Source organism: Eulemur rufifrons, chromosome 3 (assembly GCF_041146395.1).
Source record: "Eulemur rufifrons isolate Redbay chromosome 3, OSU_ERuf_1, whole genome shotgun sequence".
Taxonomy (NCBI): Eukaryota; Metazoa; Chordata; class Mammalia; order Primates; family Lemuridae; genus Eulemur; species Eulemur rufifrons.
The window spans coordinates 61,479,883-61,496,294 of NC_090985.1; the positions used below are offsets into that span (position 1 = coordinate 61,479,883).

A 16,412-nucleotide genomic window follows, 5' to 3' on the forward strand; every position below is an offset into this window, starting at 1 on the left:
TGAACCAGTGACAAGCTTTTTGGGGAGCCAAACTCTGTCCTTGATAAGAAGAAATTTCTACCTTCCCTCATCTTCCCTGTTCCAAAAAGAGAGCTCTACGGGCCACTCACAGGAGGAAAACGATGACTCAGATGGGAACTTTATAGGATGAGATATTTAGGCTTTCTGTAAGAACCCACGTGCCAGGAGGACCTTCTACAGAAATCCTTCTTTTGGTCTGGAGCCTCCTGACACTTTTTAACCTCTCAGCTTGGCAGGGTTGCCCTTGAGGTCTTCATCCTCCCTCCTGTCACCTGGAAGTGCTCTGCACTCCCACGGCCAGTTAGTGCCAAGCCTGCCGGGCTTTTCTCCCCATGTGAGGGTGGGCACCTCCACATTCACCCCAGCCAAGGCTCCCGGGGCAAGGGACTGATGTTGCATTCTCAGAGGCCACTCAGGCTTGTGTGGCGGATGCCGCTGGACAGGAATGACCCCAAGTGCTTGATGAGACCAGATGCAAACAGACACTCTGAGCGCCCTCCACGGCTGTCTCAGGCCCTACCGCTCAACAGCAAGGCCAGCGTCGGGGCCTGGCATCTCAGACACGTCCCCACAGCACCTAGCAGCTGAGGGCTGGAGGAAAACGCCATTGCGGGCTCCACTGGAGCTTATGGTAGCCCCTGACGTGTAAAGCTGTGGGAGCTTACAGGACATGGTAAAGAACCCAGGAGTTACATAAAGGGACAGCTGCTAGATGCTGGAAGAAAGACTAGTTCCTGACCAGAATATTCAATATTCTGCAACCAGAAAGGACACCTCACTGTGAAAGAAAGAAAGAAAAGAAGAAAAAGAAAAAAAAAAGGTTTACAGTGACCAAGATCTCACTGTTAAAAAACACACACACATGCACACACACACACAGAAACCCTTCATGTTATAATTCATACCACCATGACACTGAAATTTGAGAAAAGTCAATGGCAGAAATATCAGAATCTTAGAAGTGGACAAAACCCAAAAGATTACCTTTCCTGGTGATTCTCAAACATGATCCCATGAAATCACACAGGGAGCTTAACAAGAATTGAGGATTTCAGGGTCACACGCAGAGTTGGAATCTCTGGGGGGCTGATGCTAAGAAATGTGTGTCTTTAGCAAGCTCCCAAGGTGCCTGGATGACACCCAGGTTTGGAAGCCACTGGCATAGCCCCCTGCTCCTGAACCTTCCCCGTGCAGACAACCACCTGCAGATCTTGTTCAAATGCAGATTCCATTCTAGGTCTGGGTGGGGCCTTCTGCATTCCTGTTGCTGCCGCTGCTCATCCCAGGCCCACACTTGAAGTATCTGGACTGTTCTCCAACCTCCTCCATTTTACTGAGAAACTGAGATAAACCGAGTGGCAGATACGGGGGAAGCCGAGAGGGAAACTGCTGGGCTGGAATAGAAAAAAAACAGAGGAGGGTGGGAGCCGAGCGGAAGGCAAGCGGGAGGCTAGTTGGGCAGGAATGATGGTAAAGCCAGTTGCAAAGCCACCAAGCCTCTCCACTCGGTCATTTTCTTATCAGACAACAGTCCTGGGACTTGTTTCCTAATGATTGTTGGGGTGTACAGTGGGAAATAGAACCACGCACGGGTCCCCAGGCCCGAGAGTTTGCTGGACAGCTGGACCGTAACTCCCCACACTCTGGCAAGATCGCCTTTATGGTCCCCGTGCCAGCCTCTGGCATGTGCTCCAGGTGCTCATCGGGCAGCCCTGACACCTACCCTTCTCGCCCCTGCACACAAGTGTGCACGCACACACACCAGCGTGGCTCCTCAAACCTTGCAACAGGAAATGATCACCCTGTCTCCTGAGGGCCCTGTGCTGGACGTCTTTTGTCCCGGCTCACAGTCTCTTGAACCCTTTTTGCTCAGCCCTTGCTGCAGCAACCTGCTGGGCACAGGTGTAGGCCAACAGCACCTTGCCTTCACTGCCCCTAGTTTTCTGTCGCTGGGGCTTCTCAGCTGGCCTTGCAGGGGATGCTCCCAGAGCAGACCCAGCCATTCTGGCACCTGTGCACACCTGGCGGTACCAGGAAATGAACACTCCCTGGGGCAACCCTTGGCCAACAAAAATTGGAGCTGGTAAATAAAGATTTCCTTCTTCTGGGCCTCACGTAGACATAGACAATGCAGAGGTATACTCGGTTCCTCAGAATGTCCTCAGTGCAGGGAGCCCCAGCTGGCCCTGAGGGCAGCCGGCTCATAATGCATGCGTGGATTGGCTTTCACTCCTGGTTCCCTTTCCCAGCCTCCACACTTCTGTTCCCTTAGGTCACTCCCTAAAATAAACTACCTGCATCAAAGCTGTCCCTTCCCTGGCTCTACTTTTAAGGAAAACAAAGCACACACGTGCCCTTAAGCAGCAGTGGCTAAATCCTGCATAGCAGGGAAGGAGGAGGCTGGAGGCTTCACAGAGGGCTGGCCCACAGCGACCCAGAACACTCGAGGCTCTCCCTAAAGCCACAGCTCCTGCCCGAGGCCCACACAGCTGTGCAGGGTTTTCTGAGAACAAATTAAGTCTTGTCCAAAAAGTAATGTAAGGTCCTCTGTGAGATGTTGGAAACAAGAGAAGGAAAGCTAAAGAAATGAGGCTTGTTTAGCCTGGAGAAAAGAAAGCAAGGTTAATGACTGACTTCATAGAAATAAAGGGGTGATTCTCAATGTGAGCTGATGTAAGAATGGAGGGAGATAGGATTAAGTCGGAGCTGAAGAGCCACTTCACCCATCAGAATCCTGCCAAGATGGAGTTGGCACCTCGTGGTGAAGTAATGAGCTCTCCATCATTGGAAGCATTTTAGCTTGTGATGGCGACTTACTGGGGATAATGTGGATGGGCTTCGTTCTTTAGATAAAGCTTTTAAAGTTGTTTCTTTTCTAGGCACCTTTTTAAACATCATGGAGCCTTTTCAAACTAGGATTTTGGTAGTGTGGGTCAATCCCCAAAAGGGAAAATACTGATTGATCTATGACCTCATAGACTCCCGGAGTCCCATGACATAAACAACTGAATTACTAATATATTGTAGCTCTCATGTTCCCCCCGCCCCGCCCCACAGCGGGCTGTTTACTCATGAGGTTTTGGCACCACCTAGTGGTGCATTTGTTCCTTACAAAACATGTATCTCTTCTACAAGAGTATTAATTGTACACAGTTTAATACAAATACCCTCTTTGATTAATGCATCAACTCAACAAAAATGTATTAAACACAGATTATGGGTTAAGCACTGGGATATAACCAGGGGTGCAACAGTAATCAAATAGGACATGGTCTCACTTTTATGAGGCTCACAGTCTAACGAACTAGACAACAAATAAGTAAACAACAAAAGAATGAATAATGCATCGTGATGTCGTCAGGAAATAAACCCCTCATGGGAGAGAGAATAATGGTAGCAGGAGGAGGCTATGTTAAATAGGGTAGGTAGACAAGGCCTCTCTGAGAACCAAAAATCGAGCTCAGAAAGATGGGATAAGGATGGGAGAACATTCCGTGAAGGCAGAGCACAGCATATGCAGAATCATGGAGGGGCCAAGAGCTTGGCTGCTCAGGGAGCCGAAAGACCAGTGTGTTCAGAGCACAGTGGGTGAGGCCCAGGGGGGCGTGATGAGATTGGAGAGAGAAACACGGGGAGTCCATGTTTGTAAATGTTTCCTTAAGTGAAAGCACACAGATGGTTAGGGTGGGTACTTCCAGAACAGTACCTGTTTAAATTTAAATTTTCAAAAAAAGGGGAAAGGGGAAATGCCTTGACATGACCTTGGCCATGTACTCAGCTCCAGCAGGATCCCAACCAGGGCCATCAATAACAGTGTGTCCCCTCAAGATAGCCTGCATCTGCTCCCCACAGTCCCCAGTCACTGATAAGCTGTATCTTTAGCTAATTACATTGGAACTTCATTTTTAAAGTCTGGAACAGTGGCTCTCAACCTTGGCTGCCAGTCACCTGCGAGCAATTAAGAATCCCAGCGTCCAGACCACACCCTTGACAAGTTAAACCTGCAATTCTGGTGGGGCAGTGCAGGGCGCCTCAGGCACCAGTGCTTTGAAAGCTCCCCAGGTGGCTCCAATGTGCAGCCAAGGCTGAGAACAGCTGATCTGGAAGGACACTGGCCAGCAGAAAACAAAAGAAGACCTCATTTGATATTCTCAAGTAGTGAAGGTTGTGCAAGTGATGAGCCAGGCTGCTTTCCTTCACAAGACCAGATCTCTTCCCAGTGGGAGCTGCCCAGCCCTCGACACTTGCTCTCATTAAGTTCCCACTAAGCTCCCACCTGGATGCTTCACAATGCTGTCAACAGACCCAGTGAGCTGATGTTGCAGAAATGTATTTTTTCCATACTGGCAAGCAGGCCTGCTAAAGGCACCAGAGTTCTAAGGTTTCCACAGCCTCCTTATTCACTCGCTTCCCCAAGGTGCGGAAGGTCCAAAGAGTGAGACCTTTTAAAGCTATGGTTCTCAACCCAAGCTGCAAGTCACACAGGCCTGTGGCGCGTTTAAGAAATGCTGATGCTTGGGCGCAACCTGAGATTGATTTCTAGGCTGCAGCTGGGCTATCAGGTGATTCTAATGTACAACCAAGCCTGAAAGCCACTGTTGCCACAGAAAAGACAGTGCCTATGTTCGTTCCTCCGTGTTCTAGGGAGGCCTGCGGTAACCAGAATCACTGTGTAACTGGTGTTGCTGCTCTGAGTGCCCTGCAATTGCTTCAGGTTTTCCGATAAGCAGCCCAGTCCTGGACCTGACTCTGTGCTCCCCAGGCCTTGGGTTGGCTGGCTATGAGACCATTTAAGATGTCTAGGGAGTCCATACAGTCTGTCAATCACCCGCCCTCCTTTCCCACTGGCTGGAAAGAAAGAACTCACATCAGGCATGTGGCCGCCAAGACAGCAATGCTACATGTAGTGCATGACAGGCCCTTACCTACTAACTTCCTATTCTCGATAAAAGGAGTATTGACATTAGGGCTCATGTCAATCAAGCTCCATAGGAACCGGCAACATGCACTTACATGGTATAGGTTTTTATATCAGTAGTTACTGATGCCATTTTTTTAAAAAGACAACTACCCACATGCATCTTAATGCCTAAAGGATATGTACCAGAAGGTAAGTGGTTACACCTGGGTGGTGAAAAGCCAGGTGATTTACATTTTGTTATTGTTGCTTATCTTAATTTTCTAATTTTTCCATGATGAATATGTATGATTAATATAACAGCATTACTAATGTAATACAAAAAAAGTATAGGCCAGGCACAGTGGCTCACACCTGTAATCCCAGCACCGGGAGGCCAAGGTGGGAGGAACACTTGAGCCCAGGAGTTCGAGACCAACCTAGGCAACACAGAGACCCTGTCTCTACAAAAAACGTTTTAAAAATGAGCTGCACATGGTGGCACGTGCCTATAGTCCTAGCTCCTAGGGAGGCTGGAGTGGAAGGATCTCTTGAGCCCAGGAGTTCGTGGCCACAGTGAGCTATGATCGTGCCAGTGCACACCAGGCTGACCAACATAGCAAGACCCTGGCTTTAAAAAAAAAAAAAAAAAAAACAGAAACAAAACATAGCATAATCACACAAAAAGAATCAATTCTATTTCTTACACAACTGAAGTGTGTAGCTGGTCTCTGAGTGTTCAGCTCTGCCTTTTAGGATGCTTACTGACTTTGTGAACCCTGAAACTGCTGCCACTCAACAAGAGGTCAGGGGCCATGTCAGACTTTTTTGGTAGCTATGTGGCTCTTGTACTGTATCGTGGGGTACCTGGTAGGATCAAAACAAACACAGCAATGAATTCAATTGCCACAGAAAGTAAAGCCATTCCTTTATCAGTCTTTTTCATAATGAACATGGATTCTTTACTGCATATGTACAGATTCCCTCACAGTTCTTCAAAGTATATTCTGCAAAACTAATGTTCTCTGGACAATAGGTACACAAAAACAAAAACAAAAAAGGGTGTGTGGGGTGGAATCCAAAAGATTTCTTTCCTATAGAAATTTGCAGAGACTTGACTATGCTAATATTCATTGTGAGTCTGCAATAGAATACTGTAGGTAGCTTTTCCCAAATTTATTTAACCATGAAACACTTTTTTCCAGGAACAGGTGCAGGAACCGGTACTTCTAGGAATACATTTTAGGAATGCTAGTCTATTTTTTCAGTGCACAGCTCTCTGACCTGCCACCCACAAAGCAGAGTGATTGCAGATGTGTCCTGTACCCTGTAATGGGGCCAGTGCAGTAGGCCCCACAGGGTGCGGTACAGAATGAGGTTAGGTGACCACAAGGCACGCTCAGACTTCTGCCATCAAGTGAGCTAAGCTGCAGATGAAATGACTTTGAGCCTAGAAAACAAATAAGAAATGGTTCAATAACTATTCACAACTGAACATCAGGTGACATTTTAATTTATTCTGTTTACAGACGCCACTTAGTTACACTGGTTTTTTTTTTTTTTTTTTTTTTTTTCCCCAGTCTCGTTTGGGTTGAACCCAAAGACATTCAGAGGCATGGTGGAAGGAAAAACATCAGGCATTTCATTGGCTCAAGGTACTTTCTGACCACTTAACATTCACTGTGTCTTTCCCCAAATTCATCACACGCAGAGACATATACTGCCAAATGCTACTGCAAAAACCCAATGCGTTTACAGGAAATAATGCCAACTGAACATTTAAATTAAAAAAAAAAAAAAAAAACCCACTCAGGCTCTGCTAGAAATTTATGGCGAGAAAGTAAGGACTGAGGGTATGAGTGAGACATACATGGCCACTAAAAGTTGATGAGCCACTGAGTTTCTCCGCAGGTGGAAAAAAACAATGAAGAGTCTACTCTTCCCATGGGACAGGATGAGAGCTTTCTTTTACACCCAGGTCAAAACCTCAGGTGGACAATGTGACAGCTTCAGTGTTGAAAAGCAGGTTGGCATTTTATCAACTTGCAGAGGTAGCTATTGCGCTGTACAGCTATGGTGCCCAAAGCATGTTCCTAAGAACACTGAGCCTACAAAGCACTCTTTGGAAAAGGAATTTGGGGATCAAAACGATTTAGAAAATACTATACCCTATTATCTACTTCCTGGAGATTCACAATGCACATTATCACATGGAAGTTTCCAGAAGTCCTTTAATGAAGAAATGCTTAACTTTGTGTAATCCAGAGTTTCCCAGATCAACCTGACCTTGGTATCTTTTTTTTTTTTTTTTTGGTAACATATTTCATAGAACATACTGAGAGAAATGCTACTCTATGGCTTTGGGAAATTCTTTACAGAAACAAACAAAAAAAAATTAATTTTTTTACTTAAAAAAATTAAGTAACTCCTAGGATTAGGTGTTGGCCAACAGCAAAGAGGTCGGTTGAGGGGTTATAAAGGCACAGACCCCATTTCTAATTCCAGCCCAGCACTTTTGCCAGAATCTGAGTCTGCCTGAAAACAAGCAGCCATAAATTGTCCATTTCTTTCTTTCTGTGTGGCACAAGGTGTCGGGCACACTGATTACAGTACAGAGTTACACGTGGCCCATCAGGGGCCTATGTTTCCGGTACAAAGGCCAAGTGTTTACAGTCTTTTCCTCTTCTGTAACAATCAAATCATTAAACATCTACTGTTGCCTATCACATGACTAGAGGCTTTTCAAACAGACATGACAGACCTTTGTTCCTAACAAAATAAAAGATAACATGTATAGCTTCTAATTATTTTCAGCAAGAATCACACACACCAAGGGATCATACTACAAAAGCTTTTGGCTATACATGCCAAGTAATTTACAAGTATTACAGCAAGGACAGGGAAAGATGAAAACCAACGAGATTACTGGCAGGATGTAAACATTTCATCATTTGCATAATATATCATTTTTTAATCTTGTTTCCAGATAATTTCATATATTTTGAAACAAAAGACAGGGAAAACAGGACTGTCCAACTGTAGGACTTGGCAAACTTTGTTTGCCAAGCCCTGCTGGGATATAAACCACATTTCATACCTCAATAAAAATTCTCGCAAAGCGATACTGCAGAGAGGCGGGAGGCCTCAGTAACACCAAGCCCCTCTCGGCTGCTGGCTGGCTAGACAGCATATGCAGCAAGCCTGTCAAACTAACAAACCCCAGGGCTTCTCCACAGCCAACAGCCATGGAAAAATCTCCCTGAGTGACAAAGCCTAGGAGAGTTCTGGAGCAGTGCGAAGTCACACTCGGAAGAGGGCCTGACCACAGCCCTAGAGTCAGAGCTTCCTGCCCAGCTGCAGGATCTCCCACTGCCAGGCCCTCAGAAATGGCACGTCCTCGCTTCTCCCTTCTCTCCATTTTCTTCTTCTCGTTCTGTTTCAGGATCTTGCTCTTGAATGGGTCACTGTGTTTGGATTCCTGGGGCCCACAGTAGTGCCGATCCTGACTGAGCTGGAGGAAGTCTTCCTTGGCTGGAACACAGATCATGGTGTGCGGCTCAGGGCTGCCCTTCCTGAGCAGGGACAGGCTGACCCACACCAGGGCTCTGGGGAAGTGGTCCACAATAGACAGGCAGGCGTCTTTGGTCAATTCTTGCTGGTCTCTGCTGGGAGCTCGCCGGGCTGCCCGACTGTCCACAGAACTGGCCCCACACCAGGCTGACAGTTGCTTCAGTAATTTTCTACTCCTACATGAAGTTGAAGACACACATTTGAGGATATTTTGTCAAGGAAATAATACGCAATTAGAATATTAGCCATTGCTAGAGTTAATTTGATTTTTTATACTATATAAGAAAGTATCAAAACAATTTTTAAAAATTAAAAATATATTTTAATACATTTTAGTAATGATAATTTTCTTTCTCTGTGTCTGCCATTCTGAAACTGAAGGACTAAACATTTAAGAAGTTGAAAACAGAGAAAAATAAGACACTTAGATAAAATTTAGGATTGTCTTTATTTATTTATTTATTTTTTTGTGACAGAGTCTCACTCTGTCACCCAGGCTAGAGTGCCGTGGCGTCAGCCTAGCTCACAGCAACTCAAACTCCTAGGCTCAAGCAATCCTCCTGCCTCCGCCTCCCAAAGTGCTAGGATTACAGGCATGTGCCACCATGCCCAGCCAAAATTTAAGACTGTAATTACAGTGAGAAGATGAGAATAAAAAGAAGCTAACATATTAATGGGAAAAGAAACTTTAAGAGATAATTATACATAAAGTAAGAAAAACGATATGAAATTATGAGGTTACCATAGAGAAAAATAAGTATGAGACTAGAGGGAAGAGTACTTTTTAAAAATCAGAGTACAGAATATAATGTAGCTGATAAGCAGAACTTAGCCTGCAGCAGTATGGTGAGTAGAACACATTTTACATGGTAGCCTCTAAGGCTAGGACAATATTACATTAAATGTGTTACTAATCTACCATTAAATTAATATAATTCAAAAGGAACTAGAAGAAATCTAATTCAGTGATTTAAAGAAAGAATGCTTGCTCAGACTAAATAAGTCAGAAAAAAACTGCCTTGGTTTAGGTCTATTGATGACAGTATTTTAAATCATTTCATCAATTACTACCATGCCCTATATCAAATATTAGTAAGCTATTTCCTTCTATGAAACATCAAAAGACTGGCTTTCCTTTCCAGAAAGTCCATAAATTCACTTGGGTTTTGCATAAAGGAACAGTGAGAACTTTTACATCCTGTAGCCTGTTCAATATTAAAATAAGCAACCCAAAATGTGTCCAGAAGTCACCTACACTTACCTAAGAACGCAGAGTTGACTACCAGTGGCAGCAACATGGTTCCTACTGACATCCTGGTCTATTACCCTCTCGGCCCCTGCCTGGTCTTGACACTCTGTGTCCATTACTTCTGGCTCCGTGGAGTGGTTTATGGACGTGCCCACTTCATCAGATAGCTGAGTTTTTTCAGGCATGGGAGCACAAGACACCGCACATCTTCTTAGGTCACTCTCCTCTCCAGGTGGAGATGAAACTACAGAAGATTCTTCGTGGGCCTGGACTCTCAACTCCCAGTCTTGAGTTAACTGCTCCCAGGGACAGCAGAAAGGGGCCAGAGTGCCAAGCTTAACATAGTTGGGTCGTTTGGCAGGAGGGCGTCTAATGAAAAACAAACAGGAGAACCAATGTTGAACAATTTAGTATTGGACAATTAAAATAATTATGGCCATCTCTATAATGTATCTCTATAAGCAAACACCAAGAAAAGCTTTCCAAGAAATACATGATAAAGAATAATAAATAATCAATTCTACTGGCCAAGCTTTTATGTTTTCTTTGGTCTTTAATCGATAATGCATTTACAGTGAAGCCCCATGTGGCTACTGAAAGCAGTAATTGGTGCTCCTGGAGGGGTGCAATGATGTGCCTATGTATTTACAAGGTTCTAAGTTCAAGATTACAGTGAAGTTTATCTCTCTCTTGACCTCTAGTGACCCAGCTGCCCTCTTCAAAGACAATACCATTATCAGTTTCTTAAGTATCCTTCCACAGACATTTTATGTACATGCAAGCAAATATATACGTATTTCTTTCTTTTTACTTATTTTTACATAAATGGTGGCATACTAGATACAGTACTTTTTGCTTAACTTCACTTTTTTCATTTAACAAAATATCTTGGAGATCACTTTATATCAGTACAGAAAGCTCTCTCATTCTTTTGTAAAATGTTCTTTTATCTTATTCCACCACCTAAATACGCCCTAATTTATTTAGACTGTCCTCTACTGAAGGACGTTTTGGCTACTTTCAAGCTTTTGTTTCCACGAACAGTGGTGCGGTGAATGACCTTGAACATGTTGCACGTGCACAGGTATGACCATAGGATAAGTTCCTGGGAGTGGAACTGCTAAGGCAAAGAGTGTTGGCTTTTCGATTTTGACAGATAATTCTAAACTGTCCTCCCCAAGGGTGATACCAATTGACCTTTCCAGCAATATATAAATGAAGTAGAACCTTTGAGAAGCTAGTGAAAACCAGGCCCTGATCCCAAGAAGTAGGTGGTGGCTTGGCTGTTGGCCATTCTGGCCCATAGTACTCTCAGCAGTCCAAGACTACATCTTCAGGTGATGGTCTGCTCTGGAACAGCCCATACATTCCTCCCCTCATTTACCTCTTACCATGTGTTGTGTCCTAGGATGCAAATGGAAATGAACCTGTAGGCTTGATCAAGGGGGTTCACTCTTAGCCTAAGCCTGTACTCTCAAATTTGAACCTCTGGGGGTGTACCAGCCTCCTAGGAGAGGCAGCTGATCAAACATTCCCAGGTACTTGCCTCACCCAGAGACCTTTCAAAATCTGAAGGGATAACCATGTGTACCCATTTCAACCCCTTGAATAGAAAACTCATTTTATTCACAGCGTATGTAGTGCTGCAACACGGTACAGGAGAACACAGTATTCTCACAAACTACTTTGAGTTTTATTGATCTATATGGAATAAAAAGTCCAAAAAGTAGGATTTGAAATTATAATTTCTAAAGCTTAAAGAAAAGATAATCTACCAGCCTGAGCAAGAGCGAGACCCCATCTCTACTAAAAAAATAGAAAGAAATGATCTGGACAGCTAACAAAAAAAAAAAAAAAAATATATATATATATATATAAAAAAATAAAAAATTAGCCGGGCATGGTAGCGCATGCCTGTAGTCCCAGCTACTCGGGAGGCTGAGGCAGAAGGATTGCTTGAGCCCAGCAGTTTGAAGTTGCTGTGAACTTGATGCCACAGCACTCTAGCCCAGGCAACAGAACGAGACTCTCTCTCAAAAAAAAAAAAAAAAGAAAAGAAAAGATAATCTAGAGAAGTAGAGACAATTCCTCATTCAAGCTGAAAAAGATAATAAGAACAGGATACTAAGGAGACAAGATATAATCTGAACTTTGGTTAGGCTTTTAAAGAAAAAATATCTCTTTCATCCCAGAAGAAAGGTAAATACAATTTAAACAAATTCTCACAAAATTTCATATATAAATCAAAGAGATATTAGGTCACAAGGTAGAGGGAGGTACTTGTCACATTCCCTCTGCTCTCAGCATACAGCAATATTAGGTGAAGTGTGAGAATACAGATGGTAGGAGGTAGCGGGTGGGGGTCTGGGGTCAGAAATGGCTTTCTGTTTTGTACAACAGTTTCATTTTTTATACTAATATAAATTCAGACAAGACTGGAATAATAATAACAACAATGACAATAGCTAATACTTATTGAGCACATGCCATTGCTGTTCTAAGTGCTCTATAAATTTTAATTCATTTCATCCTCATGCAGAGACAAGCTAGGGTTTTCACTGAATTTATTTTCTCTTCTTCCTGAGCACACTGCTAGGTTACATGTCCTCACTTTTCTTGTGGCCAGGAGAATCTGAGTGGAAGTGATATGCTCACCGCTCCTTGGCCCAGCCCATATTCCTCCATGGTCTTCTTCCCTCCCCTAGCTGCATGCAAAAGACCCCTCAGCCCTGAGGGAAATAGTGAAACCACAGGACAGAAGGTGCCCAGATCTCTGAAACCCCAGCCCCTGGTCAACAACACCGCACTCAACTATTCCACAAGTGAAAAATAAAACTTTTATCACGGTAAGCCACTGAAATCTGGATGGCCTTGTTGCAGCCGACTCTCCAGAGACCCCATGCCAGCACCTAAGTGACAGAACACAGCTGAGGAAGACCACGCAATGGTCCTGAATGGTCTTACTTTATAAACACAAATCTCAACTGGATGCTCTCATACATTTCTTACAGATCTCTTATATTTCTCCAGTCAATTCAATCTTCTACTCTCCCAAAAACTGTTTACATCAATTCTTCTCCTCCTCTTACTGCTGGCTGATTATCTCCCCCTCTTTTTCCACAAAGACAGTCACAATCAGGAGAGTGCTACCTAATCTCCCCACCACTGAATCTAAACTATCTTACCTAAATCTGTGTTCAGATTTCAGAGGCAGCCTAACTGCCTACTGTAGTGGAAGAACTGAACCTGATCCCACCAGATGCCACCCTCTCTTCCCTGTTCAAGGGCTTTGCTCTTGTATTTTATCCTCCCTCCCCTTTCCTGGGTGCCCCCCACCAGCCTAGAAACATTGCTTCCATCAAGAATATAAGCTCCATGAAGGCAGGGAAAGACTTGTCTGCCTTGTCCCTGCTGGAGCCCCAGTGCTTAGAATGGTATTTGACACACATAGCTCTAAATAAATACGTGCTAAATGAATGAATAAATCAGACAAATATATAAAGATGTACACAGGAAGATGTTTACAGAAGCACATAGCAAAAAACTGGAAATAACCTAAAGAACCACTGATAAATTATTGTACATCCACACTGCAATCCTACGTGACCATTCAAAGTTATATTCTGAGCAAGGGCTGGCAGGCTATGACTCACAGACCAAATCTGGCCTGCTGTCTGTTTTTGTACAACCCATGAGCTAAGAATGGTTTTTACATTTTTAAATGGTTGGAAAAAAAAACAAAGTAATAATATTTTATGACACATGAAAATTATATGAAATTCAAATTTGAGTGTCCATAAATAAAATGTGATTGGAACACAGCCACGCTCATTTGTTTATATGTGATCTGTGGCTGTTTTTGTGCCACAATGGCAGAGCTGGATAGTTGCACAGAGACTGCAGGGCCCACAAAGCCAAAAATATTTATCATCTGGCCCTCCACCAAAAAGTTTGCCAATACTTGGTTTACAATCATATTTTTTGATATGGAAAAACTATCCATAATACACTGTTCAATGAAAAAGGCAGGTTTCAAAATGGTATATACAGTACCATCCTTTTTTAAAAAATTTGTATCTATGGAAAATTTACATGAATTAAAAAAACTTTAAAAGAGTGAGAAATAAGCATTATTGTCAATTATTATTTAACAAACACACAGAAGACCCTCAAGTACATATACACATGGCACAAGTGTATACAACCCATGATCACTGCCCTCAAAGAGGTGGTAAGCTAGCAATCCAGCAATGTATTACCATTTATTCACTCACTCACTCATTCATTTACTCACTCATCCATCACTCTACAAACGGTGTGAAAGCCAGGTACTCTGTCTCTGTGGTTGCAGCAGTGAACAGGAAAACACAATTCTGCCCTGATGCAGCTCACAGTTGAGGAGCTGCAATATTCAATTACTCGGTTATTCTTCAGACAACAAATAAAAGCTATTAAACCCTACTATGCAAAAGGCACTGGCTAGACACTGCAGATGCCATGAGCGAGAGTTTCTGTGCTTCCAGGAGCCTACAGTTCAGTGAGAAATACAGGTTCCTGATGTTAGAACATAGTTCACAATATAAAGGAAATAAAGGCTGGGTCATGGCTCACACCTATAATCCTAGCACTCTGGGAGGCTGAGGCAGGAGGATCACTTGAGGTCAGGAGTTCGAGACCAGCAAGAGCATGACCCCGTCTCTAGTTCTAAAAATAGAAAAATTAGCCGAGGGTCATGGCACACACCTATAGTCCCAGCTACTTGGGAGGCTGAGGTAGAAGCATCACTGGAGCCCAGGAGTTGGAGGTTGCAGTGAGCTATCATGACGCCACTGCACTCTACCAGGGGGACAGAGAGAGACTCTGTCTCAAAAAATGAAAGAAAAGAGAGAAAGAAAGAACATAAAGCCCTTCATTGGCCACACTTCCAATGAAAAAAGAAAAGTCTAGATGGACAGATACTAAAATATAAAAACAATGCTTATGTCTCTGGATGGCAGGACTATACCAGTTTATAAAGTATTGTTATATATTTCTATAGTTTCATTAAAATTATATAAATATGTTATTACTTCGATAATCAGTTTTTTAAAAAACACAACTTCCATGGGGTAGGGAATCTATTAGTAGGAATCTATTAACAAGTGTCTGAAACTCACATCCAGTTTAGGTGTACTCCAGGATCGATGTAAGCAAATAACCAGGAGAAGGGTTTGCACAATAACCCAGATGGGCCTATAAAAGCCTGACAGACATAAAACAATCTCCTGACTTAAGTAATATCTTCTTAATTACGTCTCCGCAATGCTGAACTCAAGGAAAAGTCTATAAAAACTCCACATTATAGAACAGGAGTTACCAAAGCCATCCTAAACACTGTTGGCTCATTTGAGTAGGCCTTCTTCCCTTCTCCTTAAGACATTATCAAACTAGAGAAGCCAGTTTCTTACCTTTTATACTTTTCAAGAAGATTCTTAGCTTGCTCTTCAGCAAACAGAGTCCCAGCAGGGCAATCTGGGAAATCACCTGGAATGTTAGGTGACCTTTTATACTGGGAATGTACTACAGCCTCTTTTAATCCTCCAACTCTTGCACCTCGATAGATCTAAAAGAAATGTCAAAAGTTATTGTCTATTTACCATCTTAAAGTGGAACTGCTTAATTGTTTATATGGAAAAAAATGGGAAACAGCCTAAATGCCCATCAAACGGAGAATAGATTAATACATTGTGGGATAATCCTACAATGGATTACCATACAATAATAAAAATGAATGAAATGGAGCTTCATCGATTAACATGGCAATATCCTGATGCCAAATGAATATGGCAAATTGCAAAAGCATAGATGCAGTGAGGTATATAATAGTTTTAAAACATGTCAAATAGAGTTATTTTATTTTCAAACATATACATACTTAATAAAGCTATAAAAATATGCATGGTAGTAACAAACATCAAAATCAGAATAGTGATTGTTTTAGAAGGAAAAAGGGACATGAATTGGAGAGAGGTACACAGGGCACTTCCAACAAATCTATAATGTTTTATTTCTTAAGCTGGATGGTGGTAAAGGGTACATAGGTATTTATTATATCACTATCTCTTCTTTTTTGTATGTTTTAAATATTTCATAATAAAATAATTAAGTAGAATGATTTAAAAATATTTCCACTGCTAAATGATTAATTAAACATTCCTTGCATGAGGCATGCTAAAAATTAATCCCTGGCATGAATCTAATAGTCTTACATGCCTTTTACACTCTCTAGCACCGAAGTCATATTTAAAATAACCAGGAAGAAAAAAGCATTAGATTTTAATAAAATTTTTAGCTGCATTTGATAAATAGGAGTACATGGTTTTAGTTAACATTTTTTAAAAACAAAAAATGTATTCCATACATCTGTAAAAGTTACGTCCTTTCCTTCTAAAACAAATTTCTTCAAGTCAAAGACCTCAAAATTCTATTACCACTACTATTCAAAAATAAGGCTACTTTAAAAACCTCAACAATTCACAATATGTCAGCACAGGTCTTATCATGGGAACCTCACTCTAGGGACTATATATATGAAATATCTTGTATCCAGGGTTACAGCTCTAAGGGCAGAGACATACCATTCAATTTCTAAGTTGTATAATAAAGTCTAGAACATTATCAGCACTTCGTATTGAT

The 16,412-nt window shown here is 42.5% G+C and overlaps 1 protein-coding gene across 1 annotated transcript in view; it reads right to left on the minus strand.

Moving 5' to 3' along the window:
* Positions 1-6,415: 6,415 nt before the first annotated feature.
* The window catches only part of POP1 (POP1 homolog, ribonuclease P/MRP subunit), a 31,450-nt gene continuing 21,453 nt past the window's right edge, over positions 6,416-16,412 (minus strand). Inside the window, exons 13-15 of the mRNA XM_069466187.1 lie at positions 15,185-15,339; positions 9,750-10,106; positions 6,416-8,664 (exon numbers count right to left, since the gene is read on the minus strand). Coding sequence (XP_069322288.1) covers positions 8,010-8,664; positions 9,750-10,106; positions 15,185-15,339 — 1,167 coding nt within the window. The 3' untranslated portion in view covers positions 6,416-8,009. The remainder of the gene's footprint in view (positions 8,665-9,749; positions 10,107-15,184; positions 15,340-16,412) is intronic.